Raw genomic sequence first — 18498 nt, 5'->3', positions numbered from 1 at the left:
TGGGCTGTGCTGAAGTTGTGTAGATTTGAGGGGCTGTCTTTGAAAGTTACAGTTTGTTTTCCAGGAGACAGTATTCCAGATGTGCTAGGGAGGTGTCTTATCAGTATTTTTCCCAAGCCTATAAAATATGTCTAAAGCAAAAGCTACAAAGAGGTCAAAAGAGGCTTGTTAGAAGAGATGGAGGGAAGGAAACTTTCTACTAATTAGAGACCCCTTGGTCCAAAATATCCCGGAGGTGTAATCCCAGCAGGAAGGAGGGCTATGTAATACTGTAGCCTTGAGAGCAGCTTATCTTGTTCAGCGGTTTGAACAGAGGAGCTGTTTGAATTAGAGGAGCCAACAATCTTGGGGATTAATTAGCAGGTGCTTCTTATAAATTGTGGAAGGCCACATCAACAAAAAAGAAAGACATTTTTCTTGTCCTTACAAATACCTCCACCACATTTAGAACCTAAGGCTTTATTGACCTGAAGAGTGACTCCTTCTAGGAGACCAAATAAATGGACACCAGCAATATTGGGAGCATTGTGTTCAGGAGGATGTCAGCAATGGGTCCCAGAGTTAATAAACCACTCATTGAATTTTCTTTTCAAGCCACAGGCTCTAACTCCCCAGTATGGACAAAAATGATGGCACACAGTAAACCTAGCAATCTCAAGGAGCCTGGCATGGCATAACCAATCTTGCAAACTCATTGGCTAAAAATAACCATATAAGATGCTTTGAAATAAAACCTAGTCACTTTGGTAGTTATGTCCTAGCCATAGTTTTGTTTGTTTTTTTTTTTTGCAGAGGGCAAATTTTACCTTATTGAGCCTGTCTGTTGTCTTTTTGCATCTGGGATAACATACCTTTGGATTTTCAGGGACATCTCTGTATCACAGACTCCTACGAGCACAATCTCCCAACACAGAAGACCACAGAGCCCCAATTATTATTGATATTGGGTTAAATATTAACTATTAACTAATCAATAAACTTAAAAAGAAGTTTATGTCTATGTGTTTTCCTTTTTATCCAATCTCAGAGGTTTTCCTCCTTAGCTCTCCCCCCAATTTATCACCAGTGAATGTCATGTAACCCCCTTATGTCTTTTCCTTTGAGTCTAATGTATAAAAAAGGTGCAAAACTGCCCTTCTCCCGAGGATTACTCAAACTGTTGTTATTTTCCTTCCTGGCAAATGTCATAGACTTGGTTCAAATAACCTTAGAAAACTTCTCCCCAGGTTTGGACATTTCTTACAACATCACCAAAATCAATTGTTTCATGTGAAGCAGGAGAAAGTTACATGGAGGGGTATCAGCATTTCCAGGGACTCAACTGACTGAAGACCGATTTATAAACACAAATTTAGAGCAGACCCAGAACACAGCAAGTTAGTGCTTTCCCATTGCCTCAGAGAACAGAAGAAAATGCTCAATGCTCAGATGACTGTTTTTACTGTGTGTGTGTGTGTGTGTGTGTGTGTTTAATACTCACCTGAGGCTGTTTTTTCTTTTTTTTTTTAACCCTCTCATTCCTTCCCTTTGAGATTCTGCCCTGGGTTCCATGCTTCCATGTCTCTGAATCCACTTTATTCTCCACTTTATTTTGTTAATTAGATTCCATATATGAGTGAGAGTAAGTGATACTTGTCTTTCTCTGACGGACTTATTTCACTTGGTATGATGCTGTCCAGGTACCTCTTTGCTGTCTGAAAGGGTAAAGATTCTTGTTTTTTACTGCTTCATAGTATTCCATGGTATAAATGTTCCATACGTTTTTTAAAAAAAACACATATTTTTATTGATTTCAGAGAAGAAATGAAAGCGAGAGAGAGAAAAACATCAGTGATGAGAGAGAATCATTGATTGGCTGCCTCCTGCCCTCCCCCTAATGGGAATCAAGTCTGCAACCTGGGCATGTGCCCTTTGCCTGAACCAAACCTGGGACCCTTCAGAGTGCAGGGAGACACTCGCCATTGAGTCAAACCGGCTAGGGCTGTATCACAGCTTTTTTTTTCTTTTTTTAAATATATTTTATTGATTTTTTACAGAGAGGAAGGGAGAGGAATAGAGTTAGAAACATCGATGAGAGAGAAACATCGATCAGCTGCCTCCTGCACATTCCCCACTGGGTATGTGCCCACAACCAAGGTACATGCCCTTGACCGGAATTGAACCGGGACCCTTGAGTCCGCAGGCTGATGCTCTATCCACTGAGCCAAACCAGTTAGGTCTGTTTCACAGCTTTTTAATCCACTCATCTATTGATGGACACTTAGGCTGTTTCCAGATCTTTGCTATTGAAAATTATGCTGCTATGAACATAACGACATATACATTCTATCTCATTGTTCGAGGTTTCTTAGGATATATTCCTAGAAGTGGAATCACTGGATCAAATGGCAGTTTCATACTAAATTTCTTGAGGAAAGGCCAAACTGATTTCCATAATGGCTGCACCAGTTTGCATTCCCACCAGCAGTAAACTGGGTTCCCTTTTTCCACATCCTCCCAGCACTTGTCCTTTGTTGATTTGCTGATGGCAGCCATTCTGACAGTGGTGGGGTGATACCTAAGTGTTGCTTTAATTTGCATCTCTCTGGTGATCAGTGACTTTGAGCATTTTTTCACATGTCTCTTGGCCATCTTATCCACACTGCAGCCCAGGCAGAGCTGACACTTCGGATGGCATCAGAAGCAGATGCTCTTAAGTATGAGAGTCTGTTTTGTGACATTAACTTTGTATAATGGATCCAGTGGAGGCAGGTTAGATCGAGTTAGAGACTTGAACAACCTCCCCCAGCTACATTGGCCTGAGGGAGACACAGCCCAAAGTCCTGAATGAAGAAACAATGCCTGCCATTCAGAAAGAGCAGGTCCTGAAGAAAGATATGCAAAACGGGCCACCCAGGTGCCTCAGAAACAAACTTGCCCCAGACATCACCTCCCCTGAAGGCGCTAGAGGGCCCTGAGTATACCTGGTGTGTTCTTGGGCTATTTGACCCTAAATACAGTCCTGGAGTCAGCTGAGGAAATGCAGAATTCCCGACCTGGAGCCTAGAAACTACATTACCCAGAAGGCGTTGTATGGAATGACAGCAGGCTGAGCCAATGGAGGCTGAGAAAAGGCAGTTTCCTTTGTCCATTTCTGTGGGCGGGACTAGTCCTCCTGGCGGGGTTTTGTGTTCTCTCAGGTCCGCCTCAGGCGGTCAGGAGTTCCTGGTCACAGGGTCCCGTGGAGAAGGCAGGAGAGTGGTGCTCCCCGCCTCACAGCCCATGGCGGGAGCCTGCAGGGTGCTCACAGCTCACACCTGGGATTGAAGCTCCCAGTCGCTACGTGGACCCACGCCAGGCCTCGGACAGGGACCGCCATTCCCTGGGCAGCAGCTTCTCCCGCTGCTCCCGTCCCGCTCGGCCCACAGAGTGCAATGGCGGCGCCCCCGCTGCGGAGTTTCTCTGAGGTGAGTGCGAGTCCCTCAGCCCCTCCCCGTCTCCTCACACCGAACACCGCAGCCCAGCCCGGGTGCGGGCGCCTGTCACGTCCTGCAGTTCAGTCCCGCGTGGAGGACCGTGAGGAAGGCGGAGGGGAGAGAGGAGTGTTGTGGCTTCTGAGGACACAGCAGGTGCGGGGCAGAGAGGACAGGGGTGACTGCATCTGAGGTTCCCCTGAGGGTGTGGGCTGTGAGGACTGGCGGACAGATCAGAGGCTGCAGGGAGGACGTCACAGCCTCATTGGGGCTTTCCCGGCTGTGGGGTCCATCAGAGGCCTGGGGTGGTCCGGGACCCGGCTGGAAGACAAGCTCTCTACATGCCATGTGCCAAGTTCATGGGTGAGTCCAGCGAGACCCAGTGGCATTGGAGCAGGAAGGGGGCAGAGCTGAGGGAGTGAACCTGGGTCTGAAGGTGGGAAGAGGATAAACATTACCCAGTGGTGTGCACATCTGGAGGAAGTGTGAGCTGATGGTCCCCGGGACCTGGTGTGGGGACTTAAAGGAGAAGCATAAACCCAGGCTTGGCTTTGTCTTGGAGGCATGATCTAGGAGACTGCAGTGGTATTGCTTGGCAGGAAGGCTGGGGCCCTGCAGGCATCGCCCAGACCTTCAATGGCATTGCTCTCTACCCTCCCCTCCCCCAATCCTTCCCACCCAACCCAGCTGCTCTGCTGAGGGCAATCCCAGTGAGTAATGGGACTGTGATGAGAGAGCAGCCTGCACTGGCATTAGGGCCTGGTGTCCACACTAACCGGGTGCCCTGGAGGAGGTTGAGGGGGGGAAGGTGTGTAAGGAGTAGGAGTGGGGGTTCTCAGAGAGACAGCTCTGGTTTCAATTGTCTCCATTCTGACAGGTTGGCGTGACCTTTGAGGACATTGCCCTGTACTTCTCCAGGGAGGAATGGGGCCTCCTTGATGAGGGTCAGAGACAGCTGTACCTGAATGTGATGCTGGAGAACTTTGAACTTGTGTCCTCGCTGGGTAAGACCCTCACTCTCCCCAGTGACCTGGACTTGGCTTTGCCATTTCCCAGGCTCATCTCCCAGGGTGTGCTGTGTCCTCCCATGTAGACTGTGGTTCTGCTTGATTTTCCAGTTTCCTGGGTAGTTGCTGTCCTGGGGAGGGTTGGTCTGTTTCCACTGCTCCCTCTATTCCTGAAGTCCCAATTCTCCCCGCTGTACTAAGTTCACAGGGAAGGACTTGTGGTTGGTAGTGTTGCAGGAAGCCTAAGGGATTTCATCTTGTTTAGTGAGGAAAGCATTTTTTATGTATATTTTTTTTCCTTTTGTACATATTTTTGTAAGAACTATCTCTACGTCTTTATCCTGTTCTTTAACTGTATTTTTTGGTTGAAGAGTCTTTGGAATACCTTGTATATTTAATGTATTAATTGCTTATGACATACAGGAACACATATTTTTGCATGTGCTTAATTGCACTTTGCAGATATTGCTCCCCTACACTCGCTTTTCTACAAAGTCCATGTTTTTGAGAACCCTGTATTCAGCAGGTCTAGTGCCACCATTTTTCTAGGAAGGTGTGATGTTACAAGTGCTTAGCAATTAAATATTGTTAATGAAGTTATATCGAGTTTGCTTTTGAGACAGAATCAATGCATTGTTATTAGGCTGCAGTATAGTATTAACATACCTTTATTATTCCCCGGGGAACTCCAACTATTTGTGTGAATTTCTGTCTGTATCACAATATTTTCTTTATTGTTCTGATCAGAACCCAATCCACAGTATCTCCAAGCGATTCCTTCATAGGATTTGGGAGTATTTTCTCCAATCCTCTAGATTGCCTTTCATTTCCTTTTGTTTATTGCTGTGTTCTGTGAAGAAGCTTTTTTTTTCTTTATTTGTTTCAATCTTGACTGTTTGTTTTTTCTGTTTTTTTTAAATATATTTTATTGATTTTTTTTACAGAGAGGAAGGGAGAGGGATAGAGAGTTAGAAACATCCATGAGAGAGAAACATTGATCAGCTGCTTCCTGCACACTCCCCACTGGGGATGTGCCTGCAAACTCCTCCTTTATCCTTAGGAGTTTTAAGTTTTAGCGCTGATATTTAATTCTGTCGTGCAGGTTGAGTTACATTTTATCATCCGAGTCCAGGATTGTTCTTTTTACATGTGAGTATTGATTTTCAGCAGCACCGTTCATTGAAGAAACTATCTTTCCTTCCTTCTGTGTCTAGTAGCTTTGTGAAAGGTTACGTGAAAGGATGTGCCTGGGTTTATTTCTGTGTTTTCTGTTCTGTTCTGTTGATGTATGTGTCTGTGTTTCTCCAGCAACACACTGTTTCTTGCTTTCTCTTTGAATAAATAGAAGTCAGGAAGTTTATGCCACCAGCTTTGTTTTCATTCAAGATTGCTTTTGCTGTTCGAGTTTTTTAATTCCATACATTTGAAGATTCTCTTTTCATTTTCTTTGTAAAATACCATAGGAATTATCCTCAGGATTGCATTTAATCGATAAATTGCGTTGTGTACTATAGATATTTTCAACATATTTCTTTTTAAAAAATTCTTTATTGTTTAAAGTATTATATATTGTATTACATATGTCTCCTTTCTCCTCCATTGACCACAAATGACTGATATTATGTGATATTTATCTTTCTTTGGCTGGCGTAGTTAGCTTAGTAAAATGCTCCCTGGTCCATTCATGCTGTTGGAAATAGTAAGAGGTCATTCTCTTTTACAGCAGCGTAGTATTCCATTGTGTAGATGTACCACAGTTTTTTAATCCACTCATTTGCTGATGGGCACTTAGGCTGTTTCCACATCTTAGCTGTGGTGAATCGTGCTGCTATGAACATAGGGGTGCATATGTCCTTTCTGATTGGTGTTTCTGGTTTCTTGGGACATTTTCCTAAAAGTGGGATCATTGGGTCAAATGGGAGTTCCATTTTTAATTTTTTGAGGAAACTTTATACTATTTTTAAAAAATATATATTTTATTGCTTTTTTAAAGAGAGGAAGGGAGAAGGATAGAGAGTTAGAAACATCGATGAGAGAGAAACATTGATCAGCTGCCTCCTGCACACCTCGTAATGGGGATGTGCCCGCAACCAAGGTACATGCTTGACCAGAATCAAACCTGGAACCCTTCAGTCTGCAGGCCGACGCTCTATCCACTGAGCCAAACCGGTTAGGGCTTTATACTATTTTTTGCAGTGGCTGAACCTGTCTGCATTCCCACCTGCCATGCATAAGGGTCTCTTTTCTCCACATCCTCGCCAGCACTTGTCGTTTGTCGATTTATTGATGATTGCCATCCTGACAGGTGTGAGATGGTACCACATTGTCATTTGATTGGCATCTCTCAGATGATTAGTGACTTTGAGCATGTTTTCATACGTCTCTTGGCCTTCCGTATGTCCTTTTTCAAAAAGTGTCTCTTTAAGTCCTTTGACCATGTTTTGATTGCATTGTTTATCTTTTTATTAAGATGTCTGAGTTCCCTGTAAATTTTGGAGAGTAAACCTTTATCAGATATAACATTGGCAAATACGTTCTCCCATGCTGTGGGCTTTTGTTGATGGTTTCTTTGCCTCTGCAGAAGCTTTTTATATTGATGTAAGTGCCATTTGTTTATTTTTTCCTTAGTTTCCATTGCCCTAGACTAGATGCTCTATCGGTAAAGACATTGCTAGGACATATGTCTGATATTTTGCTGCCTGTGGATTCTTCTAAGATTTTTATGGTATCACATCTTACTTTTAAGTCCTTTATCCATTTTGAGTTTACTTTTGTATATGTTGTAAGTTGGTGGTCTAGTTTCATTTTTTTGCATGTATCTGTCCAATTTTCCCAACACTGTTTATTGAAGAGACTGTCTTTCTGTCTTTTTTTTTTTCTTTATTGATTAAGATATTACATATATGCCCTTATTGCCCCATTGCCCCCCACCCCGCCACTCATGCCCTCACCCCCCTGTTTTCTATGTCCATTGATTATGCTTATATGCATGCATACAAGGCCTTTGGTTGATCTCCTCCCCTTCCCCCCACCCCCCCCCTTCCTCCCCTCTGAGGATTCATGGTCTGATCGATGTTTCTTTGTCTCTGGATCTGTTTTTGTTCATCAGTTTATGTTGTTCATTATATTCCATAAATGAGTGAAATCCAGTGATATTTATCTTTCTCTGATGGGCTTATTTCGCTTAGCATAATGCTCTCCGTTCCATCCATGCTGTTGGAAATGGTAAGAACTCCTTTTTTACCGCAGCGTAGTATTCCATGGTGTAGATGTACCACAGTTTTTTTTTAATCCACTCATCTGCTGTTTCCAAATCTTAGCTATTGTAAATTGTGCTGCTATGAACATAGGGGTACATATATCCTTTCTGATTGGTGTTTCTAGTTTCTTGGGATATATTCCTAGATGTGGGATCACTGGGTCAAATGGGAGTTCCATTTTTAGTTTTTTGAGGAAACTCCATACTGTTCTCCACAGTGGCTGCACCAGTCTGCATTCCCACCAGCAGTGCACGAGGATTCCTTTTTCTCTGTATCCTCGCCAGCACTTGTCATTTTGTTGATTTGTTGATGATTGCCATTCTGACAGGTGTGAGATCGTAGCGCATTGTGGTTTTGATTTGCATCTCTCAGATGATTAGTGACTTTGAGCAGGTTTTCATACGCCTACTGGCCTTCCTTCTGTCTTCTTTCAAAAAGTATCTATTGCTGAAACCGGTTTGGCTCAGTGGATAGAGCGTCGGCCTGCGGACTGAAGGGTCCCGGGTTCGATTCCAGTCAAGGGCATGTCCCTTGGTTGTGGGCACATCCCCAGTGGGAGGTGTGCAGGAGGCAGCTGATTGATGTTTCTCTCTCATCGATGTTTCTAACTCTCTATCCCTCTCCCTTCCTCTCTGTGAAATATCAATAAAATATATTTTTTTAAAAAAAGTATCTATTTAGGTCCCTTGTTTAATTTTTGATTGGGTTTTTTATCTTCCTTTTATTAAGTTGTATGAATTCCCTGTAAACGTTGGAGATTAAACCCTTATCGGTGATAGCATTGGCAAATATGTTCTCCTATGCAGTGGGCTTTCTTGTTGTTTGTTGATGGTTTCTTCTGCTGTGAAAAATGTGTTTTTTGTTTGTTTGTTTGTTTTTTTGCAATGGTAGATAAGATTGTGGGGTTTTTGTTGTTGTTGTTGTTTGTGTTTTTTTCTCTTTCTGTGAGTTGATTACTAGTAATTAAAAAAGCCATAGATTTCTGGGTGTTAATTTTGTATCCTGCTACATTGCTGAATGCATTTATTATATTTAGTAGTTTATTGATGGAGTCTTTAGGGTTTTCTTTGCACAGTATCATGTCATCTGTGAATAATGACAGTTTTACTTCTTTTCCAATTTGGATGCTTATCATTTCTTCTTCTTGTCTAATCACTATGGCTAGCACTTCCTGTACTATGTCGAACAGGAGTGGTGAAAATGGGCATTCCTGTCTTGTTCCTGTTCTTAGGGGAAATGGGTTTAGTTTTTGCCCATTGAGTCTGATGTTGGCTGTAGGTTTGTCATATAAGGCTTTTATTATGTTGAGGTATGATCCTTTTGCTCCCACTTTGCTGAGAGTTTTTATCAAGAAAGGTTGTTGGATTTTGTCAAATGCTTTTTCTGCATCAATTGATATGATTATGTGCTTTTTGCTTTCAATTTGTTTATGTGATGTATCATGTTTATTGATTTGTGTTATTGTACCATCCTTGCATCCCCAGAATAAATCCCATTTGGTCATGGTGTATGACGGTTCTAATGTAATGCTGGAATTGATTTGCCAGTATTTTATTGAGGATTTTAGCATTTATCCGGGCCATTGCGACCTAGTAGGAGAGCTGCTGTGTAGGACTTTCTTCGGTGGGGCTTTGGTGCTCAGTCAATCTGCTCCTTGAGTGTGTCACTTACGGATGTGAAGTGTTGTAAGCTGCAAGGGTATGACATTCAGCACTGGGTACAATGGCTCTAGGGTCTTTAGGGAGATATAAAGTCAGCCCCTACCTGGAATCACCCAGCAGGATGCACAGAGAGATCTGCAGATTCTCCTCTCAGTATCGGGTTTGGAAGTGCCCCATGAGCCCCAGCTGTGAAGCAAGGAAGGCTAGTGCTGGTGCCGGGTCCTGGGCCTTTTATTGATAGGTTTGGGGCTCTCTGACCCAACTTCAACTTGTCTGACAGGTTTTACCTGAGCAAGGACAGGCCATGCGTATACAAAAGCTGCTGCACACAGCTTGGGTGGGGTTGTAATAAAATGGGTGAGGTGTCAGGGAATCAGTAGGGCAGAGCAAACAGAAATGACTGTCATTCAGGCCTGGGACTCTTGAGGTTTCAGCATAGGACCAATGATCTGTGAGAGCACCTCCATCTGGGAGAAAGCTGCCCTTGAGTTCCTGCCCCAGTTCCAGTCAATCTAGTTTCTCCTTGTATGTATCTGGGACCCTGCTGAGCCTAGCCTGGCGCTGGAGCTTGGAGGAAGCGGGAGCTTGTAAGTTCAGTTCCTGGTGCTGGCATTATAAGAGGAGCAGCTGGATCTCCTGTAGCCTCTGTGTCACTGAGCTCCAATCCGCACTGGTTTTTACATCCCATAGTTCTTACTGCCCACAGGATTTCTTTTCCCAGCTCTGGGACCCCGGGCTGGGCTTCTGGTGTGGTTCTGGGACCCCTTGCTCCTCCAGGTGACCTCTGCAGAGACGACCTCCCTCCCAATTAAAAAAGCAGCCCACGTGGGTACAGGAGCAGCGCCTTCCATGCCTCTGTACCTCCTACCAGTCTCAGTGTGCTGTCTTCTTTACTTCTCTAGTCGTTAGACTTTCATTCATCCAGCTGTCTAGCAATTCTGGATGATGGTTGTTCAGTATTTTAGTTGTAATTTTGATGAGGTTGTGGGAGGCAGCGAGTATAGGCTTTTGTGTACACAGCCATTTTGAATCTCCTCTCCCGTAACTTTTCCGAATTCAATTCTTTATTCTTCTTTTATCTTCACCTGAATAGTGAGAATATCTTTTCCATTTATTTATTTATTTTCTTAGAGAAAGGAAGAGGGAGAGAGAGAGAGAGAGAGAGAGAGAGAGAGAGAGAGAGAGAAGAGGGAGAGAGAGAGAAGAGGGAGAGAGAGAGAGAGAGATCAATTGGTTGCCTCCCACATGTGCCCCCGCTGGAGGAGGTGTTGAACCTGAAACCCACATACCTGCCCCTGACTGGGAAACGGACCTATGAGCTTCCAGTGTACAGGCAGGCACTCTCAGTAGTGATTGACACAGGGCAGGGCAATTTATTTATTCTTTAAATTATTTATTTATTTTAAAAATATATTATATTGATTTCAGAGAGGAAGAGAAGGAGAGAGAGATAGAAACATGAATAATGAGAGAGAGTCATTTATCAGCTGCTTCCTGCATGCCCCATAGTGGATATTGGGCTGGCAACCTGTGCATGTCCCCTGACAAGGAATGGAATTGCGATCTGCTAGGTCATGGGTCGATGCTCAATCACTGAACCGTACTGGGCAGCCTTTATTTATTGATTTTAGAGACAGGAAGGGAGACAGAGAAAGAGAGGGAAACATTGATCTGCTGTTCTCCCCATCTAAGTGTATATTGGTTGTCCCCTACATGTGCCCTGATGGGGGATAAAACTCACAACCATGGTGCATCAGGACCACACACTCAACAAGATAGTTACCTGGCCAGGGCTCTGAATTTGTTTATTAATTTCCGAAGCTCATATGGGATCTTGACAAATTTCTCCATGGAGGGTCATGTCATCTCCTAACATCAACATCTCTTATGATGTTTTGTGGTACATAGCGTCAAGTGTAATGTCTTACCTTTCATTTCTTTGAGGTTTGTTTGTGTTTGTTTGGTTGGTTTTATGATTTTGCTTTAGGCTAGCTCAAGATTTGCCAATTTTTGTATTTTTTAGAAAAGTACCTATTAGGTATTATTTTATTTTGTCTTGTCTCACTTTTATTGATGCTTGTTCAAATATTTATTGTTTCATTCCTTTGCCACCTTTGGGTTTACTTTCTTGTTTTGTCTCTACATTTCTGAGATGGCAGGTTAGGTTTTTTGAGATTTTTTTCATAATGCAGGCATTTATCTCTATAAAATTTCCTCTTAAAATTGCATTTTCTCAATTTTATACATGATTTTTGATAAGTTGTCTTTTTATTGACTTTGTCTGTAGACTTTTTTGAGTTCTGTTTTGTGTTTGGCTACCATGAAATTCTTATCTATTTATTTATTATTGGTCTCAGATAGAGTGGACGAGAGATGGAGAGAGAGACAGTGCGAGAGAGATAGGGAGAGAGAAACATCAATGTGAAGGAGAAACATCAATCAGCTGCCTTCTGCACACAAGCTTACTGGAAATGGAACCCACATACTGATAGGTGCCTTGACTGGGAATTGAATCCTCGACCCTTTGGTACACGGGATGTTGCTCCCACCAACTGAGCCATACTGGCCAAGGCATTCTCTGTTTTTTAAACACAAAAATTTCCAGTATTTTTGGAAGAACTGGCTACTATGGTCAATGATAGAAGAAGCACAATGGCTGCTGGACATAACTCTGACCCTTGTTTTTGACTGCAGGTATCTTCAAATATGTTTGCTCACCCAGTCTTTCTAGTCATCCTTTATGTATAATTCTTCTTTATTTGTGTCTGTAATCCTGTTTCTCTTCATGGTACTCTTATTCCCATTTCCTATGGCGTTTTTGTTCATGGATGGCTGTCTACTTCCACTGGGATGGGAAAGGTGCTCATATCTCTGATCCTGCCATCTTGCTGATGTCACTCACATAGGTCTTTTGTCTGTGATCTCATTTGTCCTGTGTTGTTCTACCACAGTGTTGACCATCCATCTTTTCTGTTTTTCTTTGACGATTTGCATCATTTATCCCATGCAATGGCTCAAATGGGATTAAAGGGAAAGAATCATTTATGCATCACAAAAGAAACACAACTTTATGAATTGCACTGTGGACCCACAGGCGGTCTTGCTTTGGTGAAGGGTCATGGGAAGAGGAATTCATGGCGGGCCTTTGTTACATTCATAGCTAGCAAACCAGTGTTTGCTTACAGTTGCCCATTCCTCATCCAGTTATGCTTTTTTGTGCTTATTGTTGCTACTTTGCCAACTACTCAGTTCTAATAGTGATCGTATCTACTCGATTTCCCATCCCACAGATAACCGTAATCTCTCTGGACTTTTACCTCTGCATCTTTCACAGGTCTCTCTTTACTGCACTCCAACGTTCGTACATACGTGCAGCACCTTGGAGTGCACTCGTATTATTATACTGACGTTGAACTTCATGTGCTCTAATACAATTACTTTTTATGGCTTTGAACAACTTTAAATTATTCTACACAGACTCACATGGTCAGCATGTAAGGTCCTAAAGGAAGCCATTTGTGCAGGAACAATGTGAGCAGAGTCTTGCTCTCTTCTTTGTGTCCCATCCTGTGCTTCTGTTCCTCTCTTGGTGAGATTTTCATCATCGACTGACCTTTGGTGCCACGTAATGTATAACATCCATTTCCTCAGAGTTTACTTCACTTGTCTTGAAAATCTTTGTATGGAATCAGGCCTAATCAGGACAGATAAACATTTGTTAAGAAGATATTCTGTTTTTATAAGGTCAACATGTCCTTCACCAATGTTTCCTTTTGTTCAGGTTGCTTTTGTGGAACAGAGACAGTGGAGGCACCAATGGAAGAGAAGGTTTCTGTAAGAGTGCCACAGGCAAGGAATCCCAAGTTAGCCTTGTCTTCCCAGAAGAGGCACCCCTGTGAGAGTTGTGGGCCAGTCTTGGGAAACATTTTCCACTTGATGGAGGAGCAGGGAACCCAACATGGACAGATACTGTTGAGGTGTGGGGCATGTGCAAAATGGTCTTATTTCTGTCCAAAATTTCACCAGCAGCATGAGAAAGAGACTTTCATTGGAAGTGTAAAAAGAATCTCACTTGCAAACAGCTGCAGTCTCTATATGTCCGAGAATCATTTCACATGCGGGGAGGTTGGGAAGGGTGTCCTTACCGGGTCAGGACATCTCCACCTAAAGGCTACTCAGACCAGAGACAGTCCTAATGCTATTTCAACACGTGGCATAACGTTTCAAAGGCGAACAAATTGTTTCACCAGAAAAGCATTTAAGAAAGACATTAGTTGCCTCCACACATTTATTCAGGAAAAGGATATCCATGTTGGAAGTCAATGTTTTGTGTACTCTGGGTGTGAAAAATATTTTACCAAATTTTCTAGCTTTCATTATCAACAGCGACGCGACACTGGAGAAATGCCATATCAGTGCAGTGAATATGGGAAATCTTTTTGCAGTAGTAACAGCCTAGATGATCACCAAGCTTTGCACACTGGAGAAGGGCCTTATGAGCACAGTGAATGTGGAAAAGCTTTTATCAGTAGCAGTGCCCTCCATTATGATCAGAGAGTTCACACAGGAGAAAGGCCTTATGAGTACAATGAATGTGGGAAATCTTTACCTGACAGCAGTAAGCTTCATTGTCATGAGAAGGTTCATACTGGAGGGAAGCCTTATAAATGTAGTGAGTGTGGGAAAGGTTACAGCAATAGCACTAAACTTTGTGGTCATCAGAGAGTGGACAATGGAGAAAGGCCTTATCACTTCAGTGACTGTGGGAAATTCTTTACCACTAAGACCAACTTTCATAGTCTTCAGAGAGTTCATACAGGAGAAAATCCTTATAAATGCAGTGACTGTGGAAAGTCCTTTACAAGGAGCACTGGTCTCCAATATCATCAGAGAGTTCACACAGGAGAAAAGCCTTATCAGTGCAGTGAATGTGGGAAAACTTTTACAGGTACAAGTGGTCTCCAATATCATCAGAGAGTTCACACTGGAGAAAAGCCTTATCAATGCAGTGAATGTGGGAAATCCTTTATCACTAAGACACACCTTCGTAGACATCAGAGAGTTCATACAGGAGAAAAGGCTTATAAATGCAGTGATTGTGGGAAATCTTTTACCACATTCACTGACCTTTGTCATCATCAGAGAGTTCATACTGGAGAAAAGCCTTATAAATGTAGTGAATGTGGGAAAGCTTACACCAGTAGCACTAAACTTTTTCGTCATCAGAGAGTGCACACTGGAGAAAGACTTTATCACTGCAGTGAATGTGGGAAATCTTTTATCACTACCACTAAACTTTGTCATCATCAGAGAGTTCATACGGGAGAAAAGCCTTATAAATGCAGTGAATGTGGGAAATCTTTTACCACTAACACCAATCTTCGTAGTCATCGGAGAGTTCATACAGGAGAAAAGCCTTATAAATGCAGTGACTGTGGAACATCTTTTACTTGGAGCAGTGATCTTCGTCGTCATCAGAGAGTTCATACAGGAGAAAATCCCTACAAATGCAGTGAATGTGAAAAGTCTTTTACAAGTAGCACTCGTCTCAAATATCATCAGAGAGTTCACACAGGAGAAAAGCCTTATCAATGCAGTGAATGTGGGAAATCTTTTACCTGTAGTACTAACCTTCATACTCATCAGAGAGTTCACACTGCAGAAAAGCCTTATAAATGCAGTGAATGTGGGAAATCTTTTACCTGGAGCACTAACCTTCGTACTCATCAGAGAGTTCACACTGGAGAACAGCCTTATAAATGCAGTGAATGTGGGAAATCTTTTACAAGTAGCAACAGTCTTCAGTATCATCAGAGAGCTCACACTGGAGAAAGCCGTTATGAGTGCAATTAATGTGAGATATCTCAGTCTAATTTGTAAATTACCTTTGCCCAAGAGTCCGGATGTGAAAAAGTTCTTAGATGTGTAGGAAATGTATTTTGTTAGGATTTAACAATTGTATAAGATAATCAGTGAAGTCTCATTAGTCTGAATTATATCTCGTACATTTAATCACCTACATTATGTAACGTCCCCACAACTATATTTGCTGTTCTGTTTTTTTGTTTTAATTTTGGAACACTATGTGTCTATGTTGCACTTCCTAACATACAGAGATGTCCTGCCAGATCTATGTCACTGCATATTTCTGTTGCTGAAGGTATTTCCCCTGGTCCACCTATAAGGGCCCCACAGATGGCATCAATCAACATCCTCATGTGCCCAGGGAAGCTAACTCTGTTGTCTAATTTGTTGAAGAAAATTAGGAATACCTGAGCCCTTAGTTCTTACTTGTTTTCTTGTCATGAGTTGTCACATAGCACTGATTACTGTTGACGCCAGTAAACATAATGTTGGAGAGTAATTGCCATTTTGAGGGACACACTTTCCCTAGATGCTAATGATAAATTTATTTATTGAGTGCCTAAGTCATCAATGGGAGAACTGCCAGTCTCAGATCTTGTTCTTTGCAAAATAATGAAGGCTTTTTCCTAAGACTTCTTTAATCATGGGTGTTCTACAGACTCTATGGGTTAGTTTATAAGAAGATCTGGGCTCTCCAAGCATGATGAGGTGAAAAACATTTATGGGGTACCAAAAAATTTTCCCTTGGGGGAAGACTATGGTGCAGAAATTAGCTCAGCAATTTTTGCTAAATTTACACTCTTCCCATAATTTTCTTGAAAACACTGTGGACTCTAGTCCTCATGTGATGTCTGGATGCCTTGAGACAGAAAAGTCATTCCAAAGAGGGGGTAGCTGTGACAACCTCAAGTATGTCTTCTAGAAGCGTGAATTTTTTTCTTGTTTTCAAGGGATGCTAAGACATTTGAAGGGAACCTCCTGCCCAGGTGTTGCAGAGGGCCATGTGCCCTAATGGCTTCAATTCCATGGGTGATTGCCACAGGTTGGAGAACCATGGCAGTGAGGGAAACCCCTTTCACTGCAGAAACACTGACCTGTTGTGGGACCAGACTGTAGTCCATTAGATGGAATGGTCTTCATCTAAACCTGCACCCAAAAAATTTTTTGATGAAAAGACTACAGGAGCTGTGTGTACACAGATCTGAGGGACTCCAGGCATGTTTATCTTCTGTGGAGCGGTCATTGTCTTTGAATATAATGAAGAGGTTTTGTGGCTCCCTGTAGCTTCTCAGATGTTCCCATCCGAGCCATTGGTGCTCTGGCAGTAGAACAAAGATGAAGGTAAAGAGTCTTTTGACCAGTGATGTGGCTTTTGTGACTCAGTCAGCATTCCAGTGGGTTTGGGTGAAAGTTCTTCATTGTTGCATTTTCTGTCACTGAGATGAGACTCTCGCCCAGAGGGCATAAGAATGTGGATTGAGTATAGAGTTGCCAAACCTGTTGTTCCGAAATAGGTGAACGTACATTTCTTTTATCTTGAACCATATTTAACAGCTGTAATGAGAAAATTTCATGTGTTCAGTATAGTGTTTCATAAATAATCACATGGTTATGAAACTGAAACCATCATTATACTCACAATACTGACCATATTTGTCAATGTGTAGTTGCTTTATGACTGTTTAATCTGTTTCTGTTCTTCACAGCTTTCCTAGTAACCATGGATTTACATTCCATTTTAATAGAGAACTTTGCTTTTTCTAAGTATTTTTCTGCTTAAATTTATATTTCATAAATTCTTGGAGATTTATTAAAGATATATTAGTAACTCATCTTTTTCTTGTTTTTTTGATAGATAACATTCTTTTTGTTGTTGTTGTTGTTAATTCTCACCCCAGGATAACTTTCCATTGATTTTTTTTTTTTTTTTTTTGAGAGTGGAAGAGAGAGGAAAAGACAGAGAGAAACATCGATGTGAGGGAAACACATGGATTGGTTGCCTCCTGCATGAGCCATTATCAGGGCCCAGGCCAGGAAGGAGTCTTTAACCAAGGTATATGCCTTTGACCGCAATCGAATCCGGAACCCTTTGGTCCGCAGGCCTATGCTCTATCTATAGCCAATCTGGCTGGATATTCTTATCTTTGAATACATCACCTTCATGTCCGTTTTAATAAATATTTGGTTATTTCTAATAAAGCTGGTACAAACATTCCTGTATATTTCTTTATATGGATATAAATGTTATTTACCGAGATTAGCAAATTGTGATGTAAATGGAATATACCAGCAGGGCCGGTGTGGCTCAGTGCTTGGCCATCATCTCCTACAGTACAGGGTTGGGGATTTGATTGCCTGTGGGGATATGTGCCTGGCTTGTGGGCTAGATCCACAGAAGTGGGTGTGCAGGAGGCGGCTGGCTGATATGGCACTCTTTCATCAATATTTCTCTCCCTCTTCTTCTCTCTCTAAAAATTACTAAAGTATCCTTTAAAAATAAAATATAAAGCTTAACTGATTGTACTTTTTTTTTGCATTTTTCCAGCAGTATATGAAGGATTCACATTCTCCATATCCTAGAGAATAGTTTATTTGTGCAATCATTATTTATTTAAACTTTTTTTTTTGGTAAGTTTATCGTGCTACCTCACTGTTTGATTATATTTTTTCTAGAAATTTATGGTGAGTCGTTTCTCAGATGTATATTTGCTGAGTCTGTATCTTTGTTAAAACTGCTGATCATATGTTCTGCCTAATGTGCTATGAGTTTTGACGATTTTCTTTAACAGAGAAACAATGGGATAACAGAGATGGATGTTGGAATTTCACTCATTTTGTGCATTTTTTGATTTAGGGAATAAATTTTTTTGGATTGGAATAATGTGTTTTAATTTATATCTTTTAAAAATATGTATTTTTAGAGATTTTCAAAAGGTAAAAGATTTGTACAATCTGTAGAGAAACTAGAGTATGAGAAATTTTTTAAATATTTTTTTATTAATTTCAGAGAGGAAGGGAGAGGGAGAGATAGAAACATCAATGAGAGAGAAGCATTGACAGGCTACCTCCTGCATGCAGTTACTGGGAATGGATCCCTCAACCCAGGCGTGTGCCCTGACCAGAAATCGAATGGGGGACCTTTTTGTGCATGTGATGATGCTTAACCACTGAGCCCACCAGCTGGGAATTTTTTAGTTTTTAAATGCTATGCACAATGCAGTGAACACTTTTAAATTTAACCCGCACTACTAAC

The 18498-nt window shown here is 41.9% G+C and overlaps 1 protein-coding gene across 1 annotated transcript; it reads left to right on the top strand.

Annotated features, from left to right (window-relative positions):
- Nucleotides 1–3165: 3165 nt before the first annotated feature.
- On the top strand, nt 3166–18115 carry LOC308235923 (uncharacterized protein). Its single transcript, XM_080645163.1, has 3 exons — nt 3166–3446; nt 4330–4456; nt 13162–18115. The coding sequence occupies exons 1-3, from the start codon at nt 3414–3416 to the stop codon at nt 15231–15233; spliced, it is 2232 nt and encodes a 743-aa protein (XP_080501289.1). The 5' UTR covers nt 3166–3413; the 3' UTR covers nt 15234–18115.
- Nucleotides 18116–18498: the final 383 nt, after the last annotated feature.

The sequence above is a fragment of the Plecotus auritus genome (assembly GCF_963455305.1).
Source record: "Plecotus auritus genome assembly, chromosome: 10".
Taxonomy (NCBI): domain Eukaryota; kingdom Metazoa; phylum Chordata; class Mammalia; order Chiroptera; family Vespertilionidae; genus Plecotus; species Plecotus auritus.
The sequence above is the reverse complement of the archived record's forward strand: the minus strand, read 5'-3'. Positions and strand labels throughout refer to the sequence as shown.